General features: G+C 35.1%; 3 protein-coding genes and 2 long non-coding RNA genes across 12 annotated transcripts; 1 reads left to right on the plus strand and 4 right to left on the minus strand.

Moving 5' to 3' along the window:
* Positions 1 to 634: 634 nt before the first annotated feature.
* On the plus strand, positions 635 to 6459 carry LOC120075562 (protein NPGR2-like). Of its 7 annotated transcripts, none has more exons than XM_039029099.1 (7): positions 635 to 1000; positions 1350 to 1641; positions 2114 to 2388; positions 2866 to 3118; positions 3224 to 4434; positions 5268 to 5421; positions 5827 to 6459. In XM_039029099.1, exons 3-7 carry the CDS (start codon positions 2137 to 2139, stop codon positions 6144 to 6146), a joined length of 2190 nt encoding a protein of 729 aa, XP_038885027.1. In that variant the 5' UTR covers positions 635 to 1000; positions 1350 to 1641; positions 2114 to 2136; the 3' UTR covers positions 6147 to 6459. The 7 variants fall into 7 exon arrangements, with proteins under 7 accessions (XP_038885027.1, XP_038885007.1, XP_038884996.1 ...); XM_039029079.1 differs by having other exon boundaries at positions 1350 to 1578; XM_039029068.1 differs by lacking the exons at positions 635 to 1000; positions 1350 to 1641 and adding an exon at positions 1648 to 2011.
* A 786-nt stretch (positions 6460 to 7245) lies between these two features.
* Positions 7246 to 8428, minus strand: LOC120075586 (50S ribosomal protein L28, chloroplastic). Of its 2 annotated transcripts, XM_039029132.1 has the most exons (3): positions 8139 to 8428; positions 7657 to 7893; positions 7246 to 7451 (listed from the first exon to the last, which is right to left on the minus strand). In XM_039029132.1, the coding sequence occupies exons 1-2, from the start codon at positions 8350 to 8352 to the stop codon at positions 7661 to 7663; spliced, it is 447 nt and encodes a 148-aa protein (XP_038885060.1). In that variant the 5' UTR covers positions 8353 to 8428; the 3' UTR covers positions 7246 to 7451; positions 7657 to 7660. The 2 variants fall into 2 exon arrangements, with proteins under 2 accessions (XP_038885060.1, XP_038885053.1); XM_039029125.1 differs by lacking the exon at positions 7246 to 7451 and having other exon boundaries at positions 7468 to 7893.
* Positions 8429 to 9901: 1473 nt separating this feature from the next.
* Positions 9902 to 13272, minus strand: LOC120084678 (multiple organellar RNA editing factor 2, chloroplastic-like). Its single transcript, XM_039040490.1, has 4 exons — positions 12784 to 13272; positions 12596 to 12693; positions 12341 to 12406; positions 9902 to 10475 (listed from the first exon to the last, which is right to left on the minus strand). The coding sequence occupies exons 1-4, from the start codon at positions 13212 to 13214 to the stop codon at positions 10333 to 10335; spliced, it is 738 nt and encodes a 245-aa protein (XP_038896418.1). The 5' UTR covers positions 13215 to 13272; the 3' UTR covers positions 9902 to 10332.
* Positions 13273 to 15466: 2194 nt separating this feature from the next.
* LOC120067903 lies at positions 15467 to 17200 on the minus strand. Its single transcript, XR_005479045.1, has 4 exons — positions 16831 to 17200; positions 16465 to 16731; positions 16318 to 16381; positions 15467 to 15594 (listed from the first exon to the last, which is right to left on the minus strand). It is a non-coding gene; the product is annotated as an uncharacterized LOC120067903 (long non-coding RNA).
* A 288-nt stretch (positions 17201 to 17488) lies between these two features.
* LOC120093032 lies at positions 17489 to 18896 on the minus strand. Its single transcript, XR_005486253.1, has 3 exons — positions 18479 to 18896; positions 18292 to 18384; positions 17489 to 18207 (listed from the first exon to the last, which is right to left on the minus strand). It is a non-coding gene; the product is annotated as an uncharacterized LOC120093032 (long non-coding RNA).
* Positions 18897 to 19372: the final 476 nt, after the last annotated feature.

Raw genomic sequence — 19372 nt, forward strand, 5'->3', positions numbered from 1 at the left:
ATTTCATATATTGGTTAGAATATTTTCAAATACCAAACAAAATGTTCTGAGGTATATTTTAAATAATCATGAATCCACAAAAAAAGCGTGAAATGAAAAAAATAGAAAAAAAATCATTAAATGTATTTTCTCTCCCAATTAAATTAAATAAAGGAAAAAATCTAAACAAATGCATTTTCTCTCTCCATTTGAAAATATATAAAAAAAAATCATATTAAAATTTTCTTTCTCCATAATAAATGCAATTTCTCTCTCTATCATTAAGAAAATTTTGAAAATAGGGAAATGTATATAAAAATCGGGAATAAAAATAATAAAAAAAGTAAATTTATCCAAAAATAATATTAAAAGTTTTTCTTGAAAAAATTTAAATTTAAAAACATTTTTTAAATATAGGGCCTAAAGATAGTTTTTTATATAAAAAAACTAATTTTCATTTATTTGAATCAATCTGAATTGATAACCCAAATCAAATCATATAGATTAGGTTGGATTGATCGGTTTGGTTAGATGACATCCCAAACATGTAGCCTAAACATTTTGAAACTTAACTCTCCATAAAAGTTATTTTTGAGAAAAAGAAAGTCTATGCTTTTTGGAAATAGCTTTGAATTGGGGGTAGGGCAGGGCAGGGGTTGGGTGGAGGCTCGGGATTGCCAGTGTTCCATTACGATCACCATTGAAGACAAAAGAGAAAGTTAAAGGAAAGATAAAGGATGCAGAATACGGTTGAATTTTGGCTCTACTCCGACCGATTTCACTCGTCGGAGTCCCAGTTTTGGCTGTCATTCGAAGGAACCCAACAAACAAGCATTGTGAATACCGAATTGAATCGAATTCAATTGGCATTCAATTCAATAATGACAGAGGCAGGAGTTCGGTTGTTTAAAGCGCTTTTGCATTTAGTAGCCATCTCTGTATCTGATGTCCTTACCTTTCATCCGTCTCCAGTTTCATTTAATCATTTTAATGGGAAACAGCTTGTCCTCCACTGTCGTAGGTAACTCACCAGGTTTTACTTTCAATCCCCAAAATTGCTTTCCATTTTCTCTTAATTTTTGTTTGTATTCCAATTTTTACCAATGATTTGCTCCCAATCCCAAATACCTCTTTAATTCATACTTTTCAGTAACAGTTCCTTCTGTATTCGGGCAATTGTTGACTTGTAAGGGAGGGGTTTTCAAAATGGGCCCTGCCCTGCATATTAATTTTCATTGGAAATTGCCCTTGCCCATTATTTTAATACTTATTGGCACAAATTTGTGAGATTTTGGACTGGTTAAAATATTTAGAACAAAATTATGCGTGTTCACACGTTGAAGGGAGAACTAATGAATGTGTATTGTCAGGATTCCAGGTCTGTGCTTTGACTTTGAATACAAATTTGCACTGTGCCGTAAGGAAATGAAAGATTAAAAAGTAAAAAGGAAACCCCAGAAAGAAAGTATACTCATTGGGACCTTGGATTCTTGGTTAGGAAGATAAGTTAGATGGCTTTCTTTCTTTTGAGAGAATTGGAGAATGCACGGTGGAGTTGATGTTTTGTGGGCTCGCTCGATGACTTTTCTTGGCCTAAAGGTTTTACTTTTCTTTTTGTTGATGTTTGCTCTCATCGCATTACCTCTCCTTCATGATGCTCCTGTGGGTTTCTCTTTCTTTTTTCATCTTCTTTACCTTTAGTAATCATATAATTTTCCTGCATTATGATGTCTACTTATAGTGAGTTTGATTTCATTTTGTCACTGCTTATGGTTTTCTCCATAACTTTCATCATTTCCTTGTTCTTTCCCTGTTATGGGTTTCTTTCGTGCTTAATATTTGTTATTTGACAGGTATTTAACGAGTCGTTGAAAATTATACTGGAAAATTTGATGGGTTCCAATATTCTATGCTAGTAGGAATTTTGGAAGAACTATTGAGTCGACCTTTCTCAATTCCTAAACCGTTCATTTTTCAAATTGAATCTTGTAGTACAAGGTTTTACTGATTAGGAATTGGGCATTCTATTTTTGTAATTTTCTCAAATCTCGAGCTGTGTGCCTTACAGAAACTTGTTTAAGAAGTTTTAATCTTTTGTTTATTCCCCCCACTTTTATTCCATCTGTTTTTGCAGTTCTTCAGGTGGAATGAGCCAGCATGAGAGCAAAGGCCTGGATTGACGAACAAATTTTTGGCCTCAAGAGTAAGTTCAGGAAGATGATAAATTGTATTCGTTCAGGGGATCAGTTAAGAGATGAAATGATTCATTCATCAGATTCTCTGGCAACTCGAGACTATTCAGCTAGTGGTTTTTCATCCCGAACGGGTGAGGTGGAACCAAAGGTGGATAATGGCAACATTGAAGAAGCTGAATCATCTCTTCGTGAGAGTGGCTATTTGAATTATGAGGTCTGTCTATCTTCAATTATGAAACCATTGTTTTTAAGGAAAGAGGCAAGAAACTCACTGTGTTCTTGGTATAGGATTAGCTCATTGTATTTTTTTTTTTATTATTATTATTATTTTTTTTGTTGAGGACATCGCCTGAAATGGTTACTTTCATGAGGCAGATGCGTTAATGAATTAATGTCTTCTTTATTTGGAAGATTTGTCTCTATGTATTCACGTTGTAGAAGATTGAGAAATTGACTCAACTAAAGTTGGTGTTTGTTGAAAGTCTTCAAGTTGCTTGTAGATTCAAGGTCTGTTTAGAATGACTTTCTAAGTGTATAAAAGCACTTTTGATGCAGTCATTTGACCATGTATGACCTAACGTAAGGAAAATTACTCTTTTAAAAGCACATTGTAGAGAGTGTCCAAGGATATTTGAAATGTCATATTTGCTATTAATGAAACTGAACAGCTACAGTACTTAAAATTTTCTAGGAAGCACGTGCCTTACTTGGAAGGCTGGAGTATCAAAAGGGTAACATAGAAGCTGCTCTTCATGTTTTTGAAGGAATAGATATTGCTGCTGTAATTTCCAGGATAAAAGCTTCTATTTCAACAAGATATGAACAAAATAGGCGCCAATCACAAAGTGATGTTGTGCCTACTATGTCCATGCATGCCATTAGTTTACTTCTTGAAGCTATTTTTCTGAAAGCAAAATCATTGCAGGGTTTAGGAAGGTTTGTAGGTAGTTTCTCTTTTCTCTCCCCCCCTTCTGCTTTACCATTTTCAAAGGATGCCTTTTTCTCTCCATCTGTATTCATAATCTTTCCTTTTTGTCCATGATCTGCAGAGGCGGCGAAATCATGCAAACTAATTTTAGACACTGTTGAATCGGCATTACCAGAAGGCTTACCAGAAAACTTTGCTATTGATTGTAAATTGCAAGAGACACTAACGAAGGCTGTTTACTTACTTCCAGAATTGTGGAAATCTGCTGGTTCTCCAGATGAATCTATCTTGTCATATAGGCGTGCTCTTCTCTATCAATGGAATCTGGAAACGGAAACCAGAGCAAAAATAGAAAAAGAGTTTGCAATATTCCTTCTCTATAGTGGTTGTGATGCAAGTCCTCCAACTCTTCGTTCACAGATGGAAAGCTCGTTTGTGCCAAGAAATAATATGGAAGAGGCAATTCTTCTGTTAATGGATCTGATGAGAAAATATATACTTGGATTGATTGAATGGGACCCGTCAATACTAGAGCATCTCTCATTTGCATTGTCTATTTCAGGGGAATTTGGAGCTCTAGCAAATGAGGTTGAACAATTGCCTCCTGGAATTATAGGACGAAAAGAAAAATACTGCACCCTAGCACTTTGTTACTATGGGGAAGGTAAAAGCTTAGTTGCATTGAATCTTTTGAAGAACTTCTTGAGTAACATAGAGAACGTAGACTGCTTACTGGAATTGTTGCTGGCTTCAAAGCTCTGTGGAGAAAATTTGGTTTGTCTTGATGAGGGGGTCACATACACATTGAGAGTGCTTTCAGAGCTGCATGGTAAATGCATCCAGATGACTTCTGTTGCTAATTGCTTACTTGGTGTGTTATTGTCAGCTATGTCAAAATCAGTTGCTTCGGATTCTCAGAAAACATTGAAGCAGTCTGAAGCACTTAAGGCGCTACAAACTGGTGAGCAACTGATGAGACAAAGAGATCCATTCATTGTTTATCATATTTGTCTTGAGTATGCTGAACAGAGGAAGCTGGATATTGCTTTATACTATGCAAAACAGCTAGTGAAACTCGAGGCAGGCTCTAGTCTGAAGTCTTACATACTCTTGGCTAGAATATTGTCTGCCCAAAAACGGTTTGTGGATGCGGAGACTGTTCTCAATGCTGCTCTTGAGCAGACAGGGAAGTGGGAACAGGGGAAACTCTTACGAACTAAAGCTAAACTCCAGATTGCGCAGGGCCAGTTGAAGAACGGTATAGAAACATATAGTCATCTTCTTGCTATAATTCAAGTCCAGACCAAAAGTAGTGGAAAGATGCTTCCGAAGGTAAGGGAATCCGTATTAGGAGCCTTTTCTTGTGATCTTATTATATGGGGTATTTGAATGAGAGATATTCATAATTTGATGAACCTATGTCTCAATTTGGCTAACGTCAACACGTTGACACTTGGACACTCCTATACTTGTTGGACACGAATTGAATATTTGGTAATACAATAGATATGTGTTAAATACTAATTGCACAGAGTTATATTAATCCACATTTATTAGAGATTGAACACTTGTTAAGCATACTCAATAGACACATAATAATATGGGACAAAAATAATGAATTTTGAGTGAAATACATCAAACTCATTTTTAAGCATATCAATCCAAAACCTTGTTTAAGTTTGAAATTTCATATTGTTTAAAAATGCACATTTAAATAAACATACCACATTGGACACGAATTGAACAAGTAGCACAATAGATATGTGTTAAATACTAGTTGCACAAAGTCATATTAATCCAACATTTATTAGAGATTGAACACTTGTTAAACATATTCAATAGACACACAATAATATTGGACAAAAATTATGAATTTTGAGTGAAATATATTTCAAACTCATTTTTAAGCATATCAATCTATAAACTTGTTGGGTTTAAATTTTCATATTGTTTTAAAATGCATGTTTAAATAAACACATCATTGTTATGTTTGTGTCCTAGATTTGTTAAAAATGGTAAATGGCATGCCACCGTATCTGTGTTGTATATGTGTCTCATGTTTCCATACAAAATCGGATCCATATCCTCCATACTTCATAGACTATGGCCATCAAGCTGAGTTAATATTAGTTCATTTGTTCCTTTGTTTCTTCACCTTCATGCAGGATGTGAGAAAATCTGACAGAAGTCTGGAAGTAGATACGTGGCATGACTTGGCCAATATTTACACAAGCTTGTCTCAGTGGCGGGACGCGGAGATCTGTCTGTCAAAATTGGAGGCAATCAATCCGTATTCTGCTTCCAAATGGCATTCCACAGGTAAAACATCATCCCCATTTACTGTGTGGCTCAAATACTTTTCAATTTGAGGCTTCCACACATTCTATTAATTTTTGGATCAATTGCTTGATTCAACTTCTCCATGCTGCTTAGTAAGTTGCTAAGAATTAAATTGATACATTATAGAGTTAGTTCTTCAGAAAACATTTAGTTTAGTTGTAATTCTCTTATGTGGGCATTTTTTACTTTTAGAGGCCTGTGGTTTCCTGTTGGCTTGTTGCTTTCAAGACTCTAAAAAATTATAAAGAAAAGAAAGACTCATTACTAGTAATCAACTCAGTTTTGATTCAAAATTTCCCCATCGAAGCGTGTTGATAAAGAATGTCATCAAGCTGTGATATCTATACTATTGAATAATGAATTCATAACTCGATGAACTGCTAGGTTTACTCTACGAGTCAAAGGGTCTTCCGCGAGATGCTCTGCAAGCATACAACAAAGCATTGGACATTGATCCCAGCCATGTTCCCAGCTTGATATCCACTGCCTGTCTTCTCCAACAGTTAGGCGGCAGTCAGTCATTTCCTGTAGTAAGAAGCTTGCTAACCGATGCCCTTCGACTAGATCGAGCAAATCCATCTGCGTGGTACAGTCTCGGGATGCTATATAAAGCTGACGTTGGGGCATCGGCACTGGAGGTTGCTGAATGCTTTGAAGCTGCAACTCTGCTTGAAGAGTCAGCACCAGTTGAACCTTTCAGATGATGAACACTTGCTTTCTCGACATAGAGAAGCAGTATCCTAACTCTAAGGTTTTACTCAAGATTTTCTTGCTTGCTGCATTTTATTTTTCAGGATTAGGGATGTATTAGATGATTGTCACAAAGTAGTGTGTAAATAAAAGAGCAGAAATGTGTAAACAAAGTTTTCTAGCCAACCTTTTTTTGTTTTTCTTCACTTTCTTTTATAGAGATATGAACATTAAAATTTAGTAGTTTGATCTGTAAAGCGGATTAGTGAAACATTATTCCCCAAGTTGGCCAGGTAAATAGAAGTTCAATTCAACTGTGGCACCAAATATTAGTATTTTTATATTTTTATATGATAAATATTATTTTATAGTACAGTGGAATATGAGAATTGAACCATTAGTCTCAAAAGAAGGCATGCCAATTATCGTGGAGTTACGCTCACTTGACGAAAAAAAATAATAATGATAATAAATATGGGGTATTGATCACTTATAATGTTTGTACATTTGATATTAATCTGTCTTATAATTACTTTTTCAAGTTCATTAAAAAGAAAATTATAATTAACTATGTAAATAATAAATACTGTATCAAATTGAACTCGTTAAAGTTAGACTCTCTTACTATTCTCATTGAACATTATATAACATTTCTCATTCATTCATTTTCAATATTTGAGTATGTTTGGAATGATCTTTTCCGTATTGATTATTTTTTCTTTTGCATTAATTTTTTTAAAAGCATTTAGAAAGTCATTTCAAATAAACTCTTCAGAAAAATTAATAATTAATAATGATGCTTCAAACTCTCAGCTCTTAAATTGTCAAACACATTAAGATAAAGTTTCTCTTAAGTTATAAAGATGATTCAAGAAGTTAAGAAAAATGCAACTGCACATGGGATATTGAACCTGGAGGTTATGTTAATATCACTAAGTCAAACTCACTTTGACAGGAACCAACCTTTTCGTTATTCTTAAATGGGTTAAAATACTTGGCTTCATTTACTAAAACACACTGCTGCCCCTTCTGGATTGATGCATTGTTCCCAAGGGCAAGGGGAAGATGAAGAAATCTTCTGAAATTAAATTAACTATTTGGAAGGCCAGCTCAAGTTGAAATCATAGGTTCAAATGCAGAAATCATTAAGCATGAAAAATTCAGCCACAAAATGTATTCAACTCTCTACAGCATTAAGTTCTAGGCTTTGGAGTTACCTCCAAATGATACCTAATTTGATGAAGAATTTTAGGATTTAGCATCAAATTTGTAAGACCACTCTAGCTGGACTACTAAAAAATCGAATCATTCGTGAAACCCTGAAAGGAAAAGGGATGGATTTCAGATTTCAGCTTCATTGCCAAATGGAGGAAAAACAAAGATATAAGAATATTGTGACCATTAAAAATAAATAGTTTACTAACAACAAGAATAAGCAAAAACAGCAGGATACAACATGATAGTGTAATTAAACAAATCTTCATCGAATTCTAAAAAGAGTAAAATTAAAGTGACATGAAGTACCATATCATTCCTTACGAAGATCAATCCCTGCCTTCTTAGCCACAGCATCAAGTCCATTCTTCTCAATGGTCTTCAAAGCCTTAGTTGACAAGCGTAGCTTAACAAAACGCTTCCCAGCTTCCCACCAAACCTTCTTGTATTGAAGATTTACAAACTGCAACTTCTTGGTCTTGTGGTTGGAGAAAGAAACTAAGTTCTTCTTATTTGCTTTCTTTCCAGTAAAGGGACAAACTCTACCTGAAACAACAAACAATCAGACCACCAAGATTGAGATGGTTCCCAATTCTCACAACATTCCAATTCAAATAGAAATTCTAGATAGCCCAAATTGGAACCAGAACATGGGTGATTTAGAAACCTAATTCAAATAGGAAATGCTTCAAATATACAAATCAATTAGAGCCCAAAAAGGGTTGAAGTTGAGGAATGAAAAACAAGAAAATGAATCATATTAAGCAAGAGTCGAGAAGAGGGGATATTACGAGCAACAGGTTGAAGAGCAGGTCTGAGAGGAGCAGAAATTGGTGAGGGGGAGATCAGCGAGTGGTTGGAGGAGATTTTGATGCCGGCTAATTGAGAAGTGAGAAACCCTAGCTCGGAATTGGGTTTAGTTGTGAATTGAAGTTTGGTTGAGGAAGCTGCCATTACACCGGAAGAAGTGGCCGGCGTGAAGCCTAAGACCACGAAAGCAGCCATTGTTTCTGATCGTTATCTTTGTAAGTTGGGGAAGCGTCTGGTTGAATTTCTGAAGGAGAAGGGGATAAGCTTCTTTTGTTGTTGGGTTGGATAATGCTCTCTTTGGGCTGAGGATGGAAGGTCAAGTAAAAGCCCATAAATTTCCGTTTGTTTGTGTTTGTTGGTTTGTTTTTGGGATAGTTAGGAATATACCAAATCTCGTCCAAAATATTAGCAAATGTAGTACAATGTAAAAAATATCACTGATAGAAGTCTATTAATGATAGTCTATCACTTGTAGATTTTGATATAGTTACAATTCTTTAAAAATATTGATATATAGTTTATTATTATCTCTGAAAATGTTATTTATTGCAATTTTTTTTTTTGTTGATACATATTTTTGATTTTTTTTTTCTCAATAGAAAAAGTGGAGTTACAAATATATCAATCAACCCAAAGTATTTATAGGTATAACGCAATATAAAAGAATGTACAAATATAGAAAAATTTAGATTCTCCAAGTCATTGAGTCTCGTGAAGTCTATCACTAATAAAAATCTGTCAATGATAAATTTTACGATATTTGCAATTCTCTAAAAATGTTGCTACAAACTTAATAAGTAATCCTAAAAGTGTTATCCATTTTAATTATTTTATTATTTTAGAATGTTTGGACCACCGATTTCAAGTTGATAGAATGAGCACTTATAACTCACTCAATGCATATCCAACTATTATTCTTTTCCTTGGTGTAGCTGGGCCATCCTGGACTTGAACCAGAGACCTCGCCCGTGAAGTAAATCATCGCACCTATGGTCCAATCATTGATAAAGCAATTCGGTTTGGCGAGAAAAACAATTTTCAATAACTTGTTGATCCCTATCCCCAGATTTTGATCTTAAAATAAGAAGATTGGAAATAATCCAACGGAATGCTTAAAATGGAGTTCTCTTTATGAGTTTGTCCATTCGAGCAGTCTGTCGAAAAGAGAGTAGTGGATGAACTATCCTAATCTCTATCTTGAGTACCTCCCACTTATTGATTCAATTACAAGGGGTGGTTGACTCTTGATTCAATTCAAAGATAGACAGTGAACTAAACGAATCAAAAAGCAAAGAATTTAGTTGGTGATGCTTACTTCAGAAACAAAGCCATTAGTCTCTTTGGCAAACCAGTAATAAAGACTGACGCTGGACTCGCTGCCTCGCCAATCCGCAAAACTCTTGCCAATGGGTTAAGTTTGATTGAATTAAATAGTTTTTTATTAGCGTGTGAAACTTATAATGGCTCCTTGAGGGCTTTATTTAAATCTAAGGAGCGTATCCAAGTGCAAAATAAATTAGAGATTATTCTATACACGCTACCATAAACAAGTAGCCAAAGCAAGCACAAGTTTCACACTAATTGGCACATACTCATTCCTTCAAAGTTAAAAATAATAATGATCATTATTATTAATTAACCCATTGGCAAGAGTTTAATAAATTATATAAACCAACCGTTAGAAGAAGCTTTTGCAAACTCGATTTAAATACCTCAACCACCATATAGTAAAGATAAAAGACAATTTCAACATCAAGGGGTCACTTGCAAAGCTTCCCAAGCTTGTTATTAAATTTTCACGAAGGTTATAGATTATATCAAATTTTAGAGAACTAAAAAAGTCGAAAGCCTTTGTACTAAGACTTTGAATAAGGCTATATCAAACTTTCCCTAAACGCCCACAAGTCCACTCACATAGCTCTTGCTTAGACTTCAAATGTGCACACGTTCAGAACTAAGCAAACTCAATAAACATTCACTAGGAACGCCATAAAGATATTTATCCATGTTCATCGGCAAAAGTTAACATCTACTGAACATGACTCTTCTACCAAACAAATAACTTCAGTTTAATGTTTCTAAAATTCCTCAAGTTCTCCAATTTGCCTTTCCAGATATTTCAGATTCCCTTTCCCATTAGTCATATATGCACATTTTCTCAATGTCTCAAATGCATCACCTTGCATTTTCTCGGCGTCTCACATAGCGGGTTCTGTCATTATATCTCGGTCTATCCTGAGCTCTCTGGGGCTGTGGTTCCACCCTTCTCTGTCTCTCTGGTGGCCTTTGAACAATCTCTCCATTCACGAACAACTCAGCTGCACCCAACAAAATCAGTGGGGTTAGCATTATCAGTTGACAATTATCATCTATCAAGTCCTAACATGCTTCAAGTTTATGAAATACGAGCACTCAAAACTTTGACCTTCTCAACCAAAATTATTTGGCTTCATGAGTTGAGATGGTTTCTATGAATGAAATTGCTGTATTGAGTGAAAAAGATATTCCCAACTCCAAATTTTTAGGATGCTGCTAGTAAGCACCGCAAAACATTATAAGCAAGCTGGATGTTTCTTCTCTACTGATCTGCATCTCCACAAAGTTTAAAGAGCACAGAACAGTCTAAAGAGACATTTGTTGCAAGTCCATTAGCATTCAAAACTAAACATTGTCTTCAAGACTGTTTTAGGTTTGCCAAGATAGACTATACACATTCTTTAGATAACTCATTGGAGAAGCAATCTAGTTTTCGTTCATACTATCAACCACAAGCTTCCACTACTAATGAATATGTGATGCAAGAAAGCTATTTGGCATAATATATCAGGAATCAAAACTAAACTGCGAAGATAGACTCAAATACATTTAAACAAACTTTAATGTTCCATCTCTACTGATCTGCAACTCTACAAAGTAAAAGGAGCACAGAACAGTCAAGAGAGACATTTGATGTAAGTCCATTAGCATTCAAAACTAAACATTGTCTGAAAGACTAGTTTAGGTCTGCCAAGATGGACTGTGCACAGTCAACAAGCTAACTGTTGCAAGACTAATAGCAATCGCTTTTTCTTCAAAAACTTCTCAATACTGTCACAGTAAAGTTTCACCTCCATATATAGGATCCTAGAAAGCTATTTAACAAAACATTCAAGCAGAATTTAATGTTTCATCTCTACTGATCTGCATCTCCACAAAGTATAAAAAGCACAGAACAGTCAAGAGAGACATTTATTGTAAGTCCATTAGCATTCAAAGCTAAACATTGTCCAAAGGACTAATTTAGATTTGCCAAGATGGACTGTAACCCATTCTGCAATACCCTATAGAGAAGCAAAATATTTTTCTTTCCATACTCCTCCATACAATCAAAACAAAGGGACTGAAATAGGAATGAGGTTAAAAAAAGCACTTCAAATAAATTTCAGTGAATTAGCGCAAAGTTAATTTATCATCTCTAATGATCTGAATCTCCACGATATATATAAAATCTCAGAACAGTCTAGAGTGCATTTGTTGTGAGTACATTAGTATTCAAAACTTAACATTGCCTAAGTGACTGATTTAGCTTTTCCAAGATGGACTCTATCATAACTTTTCCTGTTTGCATCCACAAGTCATGTTTCTCGCACTTTATAAGATGTCAAGATAATATTTATAAAATAATTTTAAGGACGATTAGTTAGAACGGATATCAATGCACGACAAACATACATAATGTCTCATCTCTACTGACCTGCATCTCCAGAAAGAATATAAAGTGCAGGACAGTCAAGAGTGACATTTATTCTAAGTCCATTAGCATTCAAAACTAAACATTGTCTAAGAGACTGGATTAGCTTTGCCAAGATGGACTTTAATGTCATATGTTAAATTTCTTACATATGCTCTCACCTGTTACAACAATGCTTATAAACAGATTATTATAATATAGCATGTTCAAATGGTTGTCAGTGGACTATGGGCAGGAATAGGATTATGGTTCATCTCCACAATGAGAATCAAGCACAGAATCCCAAAGAAGGATATTAATAAGTCAATCAATTAAACCCCACAACTGCCAAAAGAGACTCTGCCAAGATGGACCTTCTAGGTGTCAATCTCATTATCTCTCAAGAACTCTTTGATCGGGATTTGATGCAAGACCCAAAAAAATGAAGGAAAAAAAAAAGTTTCAGACAATTACCCCCATAGTCTTTATACTCAGGGTCAACATAAGAATCAGGAAGAACAAATAGAACTCCTGGCAAGCCTGTAGACAAAGATTCCAACAAAAATCGTCAAATACAAGCATCACGACTTCAATATAGCTAAATAACACACAGCTTCACAGTTATCAATCCCTTAAAATTGAAATGCAAGAAAGGAAATAATCATGGCCAGTACGTTATGGCACAAGAAGACGAAAACAGAAGATAATTGACATCAACACAACACATACCTTCGAGCTTGTTGGAGGTCTCTTCATCGAGCTCACACCCAAACCCAAAATACCTCTCACAAGAAACGTTATAAATCTTCTTCTTCGCTTCTTCTTCACTGGTCAAAACACAAAAACGGGGACAAAATCAGACCAACAGATAGCGCAAACAAATGAAGAAGGAGATACATCACATAATCAAAAAGTACCTGCCAACAACTTTAGCGAGGGTCTGAATATAGCAATCAATCATCTGCTGCTTAGTGGCACCCTCACCACCAGGCTTGTCCATGACAATGAGCCAGTGCTCATAGTCACAGCCAGGGAAGAGAGGTGCCATCTCAGTGGGTGGACGATCACTGAAGTTGGAATTAGAATTAAGGGGAGAGTAAGACGAGTTACCAGACCGATTGACGCGGCAACGAATCGAGGTGAACCTGGAGGCGGAAGGGATAGATCGAACAGCATGGGAAAGGGGAGGGAGAGATCGACGGCAGAGAGTGAGAGAAGGGAGTGAAGGAGGATGTGTAAGAGTAGATGAGGAGGAGAAGAGACGCCTTTGAAGAAGGGAGAGGCGAGCGGTGTAGGCGGAGGCAGAGGGGGAGGCGGAAGCCATAGCTCGAAGAAGTGATAACGCCATAGCAGGCGAGAGAGGTAGGGTTTATAGTGATGAAATGAGGATATGTGAAGAAGAAATTGATCCGACGGTTTTAATAGCAGAAGGCACCGTGTAAGATATTCCTTTTCTTTCTTCCTGGGCCTGCCCTTTCTGTCTCTTCACGGCCCATGATTAAATATCTACTTTTTTAATTTTTTAAAAAAATACTAATAAAACTTAATTGTTTGTTTTTAGTTGCTTTTAGTTATAGTCAATAACTATTTGTTAATCAAAATGTTATTAATGTGTAGTTTAAAATATTCAATTTTGAACTTAAACTATTTTCTCTTGAAAGAATAATACTCAAGTCTATTATAGGATGGTTTGTTTATTTATTTTTATTTAATTTATTCACTTCAAGAAGTTTGATATGCAATCAGGTATGTTTGAAAGTGATTTTGAAAAGACCAAAATTCCTCCAATTCATTTTTATGGCATAAAAACTATGTTTAGGATTGTAAAATCAAAGATTACATTGAATTTGAATTATTAATAAAATGTTTCATAGTAACTTTAAAACAAACAAATGTAATTTTAACAATTTTAGAATCACTCTTATATATGCTCTAAATTTAACTAACTACTTTTTAATATGAATAAGTTAGAATCTCTTGCTACGAAATTAAAAGTTCAAACTTTCACCTCTGTGAAAAAAGATAGAGAGATGAGGATCCATCTTTTTCTCAAAGAACAAATGAGTTACCAATGACCTATTACATCAAATAAAACATTGTGGTCTTATAGTATTTTTGGGCCCTTAGGGTCCTCAACTCTATAAACCTGACCCTACGTATCCATCCAAGGTTCAAATCTTGTAAAATGAAGAGTAGGATACTAGGATAACTATAAGGGACCGTTTAGTTTAAGATTTTAAGGACAATAAAAAAATAATAATAAAAAAAAATCGGGAAATAAGATTGTTGAAAATGAAGGATGATTGTGTTTATATATGAGAATGTTATCAAAATTTTATGGTAACAAATTAGCTTTGTATTTTATTCATAGAATTAATCATGAACATCTTTATAAAATTTTGATAGATTAATTGATATACAATAAATTCAAGAAGTGTCACCACGTGCCCGAGACGATGCAGAGCAGCGGTGTCCTAAAGAATAGTTAACTTTAAAATAAAATAAAAATGAGTCGCCACCAATCTTTTTTACGGTGTGATTGTACACAGAAGTAAAATGAACAATTTTTAATTAAGAAACGAAAATGGTCTGCAAAAACTAGAATTGAGTTTGAGAGTCATTTGTGTATGGGAGTTGTTAGTACCCCACAACACCCATTTAAAAAACGGTGGTCAAAATTTAAATTTTGAATGGTTTTTTCTAAGAAATTTATTTGAAAAAAAAAAAAAAGCTTTAAAACAAATGTGTTATTTTACCCCTCATTGCTCCAATTTTGAAATAATAATCCTATAAAATAAGTTGATAAATTCCATCGATTAGGCTATATTAGAATTGAGGAAAAATTCCTCACCTCAAGAATACGAAAAATTATTACAATATCTCAAAAATCGTCACAATGATAGCCTTTTAATAAATAATTTTTTTAAAAAAATATTAATTAAATTCATTTTCTCTTATGATTAGATCTCGGACTCCGAAAGATGTCTCACCTCAATAATTCTAATAAATCAGAGTCCCAAATTTTCTAGATTTCATCATAATTTTTTTTAAGGAAAACGTTTGAAATTATTAGCAAACATCGATTAGGAAATCTTTTGAAATCATAGATTAATTTTTTAATGTTTGAAAATAAAAAATAAAAAAAAGTGTAATTCTAAAGAAAATTTTTAAACGATTTAAAAAAAAAGTTTTATGAACTATTTTAAAACTTAGAGAAATTTAAATTAGAAGGATTTTAAAACTTTGAGAAATTTTAATTAGAAATCAAGTAAGACTTAACATGATTATTATACAAGTAAAACATAATTAAAGGAGCATCGTAATAAATTAAGCAAACATGAAAAAAGCATATGAGAGTTTTAATAAAAACATACTGGAAATCTATCTTGTAACGACCCGACCCCCTAGGACTCAAGCTAGGTCGTTACTAATGCATGCATGTATGTAAGTTAAAACGAAATTCTTTTTATAATGAAATACATGCTAAATAAATGAGATAACTAAAAAGATTTTCATTAAATTGAAATACTTAGAGTCAAAGGATAGGATACCCATAAATCATGAAAAGAAACAAATAAGTCTGAAAACAAAACTTCAACGGTAGTCTCGAACTTCAAAACTGAAAATGTAAAACATAATAGAAATATTAAAATATGAATGGAAGCATGTAAACTAGTCCCTGATGGCTCGATCAAAGATTCCTCTTGTCAGTCGCCAATGCATCTCACCTGAAATAACAACATGAGAAAGGATGAGTATAAAAATACTTAGTAAGTAACCCTACTACTGGGGTCAAACTAGGCATGCCTACCTCTGGTGGAACATAAATACTCCTGTAGTCCTCACGGGACTCATACACGAATAACTGATTTTGATCCTACTGTAGTTAAGTATCCCCACTACCTCTAGTAAGTCTCATAGGACCAACAACCTCTGGTGAATCTCGAAGGAAAGCACCACCTCTAGTGAATCCCGAAGGAAACACAACCTCTGGTGGATCCCGAAGGAAACCACTTCTTCTAGTGAATCCCGAAGGAAACACAACCTCTGGTGGATCCCGAAGGAAACCACCACCTCTAGTGAATTCCGAAGGAAACACAACCTCTAGTGGGCATCTAACTAATCAGTGAGGACACTATCACGATTTAAACATCACAAGTATCATATCAAGGTTCTATAACATATGCATCTCATCATCATGGTTCTATAACATATATATACATCTCATTATCCTAGATCAAATACAATTTCATGGATTGAAATATCACCTCATCCTAGCATTCAAGTATCTATATGCGCATTTAATCTTTCAGATCCTCATACGAAAACATACATCGATTATATTATACTATCAGGTTGTCATGCTATCATTCTGTCATAATCTCAATTTTTCATGCTAGCTACATCTAGTGTCTGGCCCGTGGGTAGTTTCCAGTAGTAAGATTACTTACCTCAGATCGCAAGTCCAAATATTTCTCTCTAAGCAACTACTCGATAATGAAACTCAAATTAAACCTACAACATAAACCCAACATTTAATTCACACTAAGGCTCGATTCCACCCATCAATTCATACAATTAACCCCAAAATAATTTACCTAAAGTGTAGCTTAACCAACAGTCATTTCCAAGCTTCAGCTTCAAAATCTCCACTAAATTCCACAAAGAAAAACAAGCTCTAATTCCAATGAAAAACGACCTTAAACCTTCTAAATATAATAGTCAAGTCAATACTTAATCTAATCATTAGTGGGTATCCGGAGATCAACCTAAAGAACCACAAATGTTACCAAATTTCTTGTTGAAAACGAACTCGAACTCGTTGAACAGCATGTTGCGCACTTCAGACTACTCCAATCTTGGATCTAAATGCCAAATATAATAGGTATCAACCAAAAGGAAATCCAAAATTTAATGGGCAAACAAGAACCTTCAAAACTCAACCGATATGCCAAACAACTTACCCAACAACAGAACCGACAACAAACGACGACTGCAGAGGCTGGGCAGTGCTTGGACGGATGCGGAAGAAATTAAGTATTACAAAAATCATCAAAAGAAAGAAATGAACTAGGAGAAGTGGAAGAAATTTTCCTCCGAAACTAATTGAAAATTAAGCATTACCACAATTTGAAAAGTTCTAAAGATGTCTAACTAAAACAGCCACCACGCCTATGAATCTAGAGTTATAGTTCCATGAATAATATACCAAAATCAAACAAAGAACAGAGCATTTAAGACACAAATGTAACAACCCGACCCCCTAGGACTCAAGCTAGGCCGTTATAAACACATGCATGCATGGAACTTAAAACGAAACCCTTTTATAGTGAAATAAATGCTAAATAAATAAGTAAATTCAAAAGATCTCCATTAAATTCAAATATTAAAAACAAATGATAAGGTACCCATAAATCATAAATGATAATAAATAGGTCTGAAAACAAATCTTAACAGTAAATTTCAAACATCAAAACTGAGAGTTGAAAAACATGAAAAGAAATCTAAATATCATGAGTGGAAGCATAAAACTGGTCCCCAGTGACTCGATCATGGATTTCGCTTGTTATTCGCCGACACGTCCCTACTCTTACCTGAAACATCAACATGAGAAAGAATGAGTATAAAATACTCAGTAAGTAACCTCACTACTGAAGTCAAGCTAGACATTTATGTCCTCTAGATGCCTACCTTTGGTGGAGCGTAAGCACTCTCCTAGTCCTCATGGGATACATACATGCATTAATAACTGAATTTTATCCTATTGTAGTTAAGTATACCCACTACCTCTAGTAAGACCCATAACCTCTGGTGAATCCCGAAGAAAACACCACTTCTAGGGAATCTCGAAGGAAACACAACCTCTGGTGAATCTCAAAGGAAAGCACCACCTCTAGTAAATCCCAAAGAACACACAACCTCTAGTGGGCATCTAACTAACAGGATACTATCACGATTACAGCATTACAAGTATCGTAACATGATTCCATAATATTCATATACACTTCATCATCATAGTTCTATAACATACATATACATCTCGTCATCATAGTCCCATAACATACATATACATCTCACCATCCTCATATCAAATAGAATCTCATAGAATAATATATACTCAAATCATGCTAGCATTCGAATATCTCTATGCGCACTTAGTCTTTTAAATCCTCATATTAGCAAGGCATACATAAATATCAAACTATCATCAAATCCTCAGTAAATCATAACTACATTGTCTGGCACGTGGGCAGTTCCAGTAGTAAGATTACTTATCTTAATCGAAAATCCACAGATAAAATCAGACAACCAAACGATGACAGTGACTTGAAGTAACGACCCTAGCATATGAATACAACCATTAAATTTCAGTCCAACAATAATTGTGAAATCTTAGACCCAATTCCAAAATATCTAAAACTTACCCAACGAAACTTGATCAACAACACACCTAACATTTCAATCTCCAAAATCTCCTATTAAGCAGATTCTAATTCCAACTAACGACTACTTGGGACCTTCAAAGAAAAAAAGCCAACATTCAGTTCAGTAACCGATGAGCGTCAAAATCCTTCAAGAACCTCGATCCACAAAAAATAGATCTTATCTAACTCTAAAAGTCCGACGAAAACCAATGCAGCAATGATTGACTGGCGAAAATTGGTGGGCGTGGCAGGTCGGAGAGGCAATCGACGGCGATAGCAACCTCTACGTGAACCAGACAGGTATGGAGAGCTGGCGAGGCTGGGCGGCTCACGGTGGCGCAGCTGCACACCACAAACGGCGAGGGGCGTCGCGTGGAGCAGGGCTTGGCACGGATGAAAGCTGGCTTTGAAAGGGAACGAAGGGTCTCCAGGGGCGGCGGTGACTTTCGCGGTGCGAGAGAGGCGGTCGATTGGATCCGACGGTGGGTTGCGCGGCTCGGATGACTGGGCGGAGGAGGGTGAAGGGGAGGCGGTAGCTTGCGAGTGACGAGGAGGAACACGAGAGGGGTCTCGGGAGGAAGAGAGCGTGAAGGGGGACGACAAAGAGAAAGGGAAATAAAAAGAAGAAAAAAATAAAAATAAAAGAAAAGAAAAAATAATATAAACTATTATAATAAAATATTTACTTTATTTTATTCTTTCCTATTTCATTTCATTTTATTAAATTCCTTTCCCCCAAAATCTCCAAAAGCAACCCTTTCCTTTCCAATTTGAAATCAATTCCTGACATTAATCTCAAATTTAATTATGTACCATGAAAAGTCCAATTTCTAAAATTTCTCCCCGATTAAACCATTAAATCGAAACACCTCTTACTCAGTAATTAAATTTTAGTAATCCAATTAAATTTTCAAAATTACAAAATAATCTCAAATATTACAAAATACGGAAATTACATTACGACAAAAATTCAGGAAGTTACATTCTTCCCTCATTAAAGAACTTTCATCCTCGAAAGTTTACTCCTGAAACAGCTTCGGGTACTGGGCTCTCATCTCATCATATCGCTCCCAAGTAGCCT

The sequence above is a fragment of the Benincasa hispida genome, chromosome 1, assembly GCF_009727055.1.
Source record: "Benincasa hispida cultivar B227 chromosome 1, ASM972705v1, whole genome shotgun sequence".
NCBI lineage: Eukaryota > Viridiplantae > Streptophyta > Magnoliopsida > Cucurbitales > Cucurbitaceae > Benincasa > Benincasa hispida.

Coding starts and splice junctions, on each gene's coding strand:
- LOC120075562 (XM_039029099.1), top strand. CDS start 2,137: ATGAGAGCAAAGGCCTGGATTGACGAACAAATTTTTGGCCTCAAGAGT. Junction 2,389..2,865: donor GTGGCTATTTGAATTATGAG/GTCTGTCTATCT, acceptor AAAATTTTCTAG/GAAGCACGTGCCTTACTTGG. Junction 3,119..3,223: donor GGGTTTAGGAAGGTTTGTAG/GTAGTTTCTCTT, acceptor CATGATCTGCAG/AGGCGGCGAAATCATGCAAA.
- LOC120084678 (XM_039040490.1), bottom strand. CDS start 13,214: ATGGCGTTATCACTTCTTCGAGCTATGGCTTCCGCCTCCCCCTCTGCC. Junction 12,694..12,783: donor CTCGCTAAAGTTGTTGGCAG/GTACTTTTTGAT, acceptor TGTTTTGACCAG/TGAAGAAGAAGCGAAGAAGA. Junction 10,476..12,340: donor TGAGTATAAAGACTATGGGG/GTAATTGTCTGA, acceptor TGTTGGGTGCAG/CTGAGTTGTTCGTGAATGGA.
- LOC120075586 (XM_039029132.1), bottom strand. CDS start 8,352: ATGGCTGCTTTCGTGGTCTTAGGCTTCACGCCGGCCACTTCTTCCGGT. Junction 7,894..8,138: donor TGCTCTTCAACCTGTTGCTC/GTAATATCCCCT, acceptor TTGTTGTTTCAG/GTAGAGTTTGTCCCTTTACT.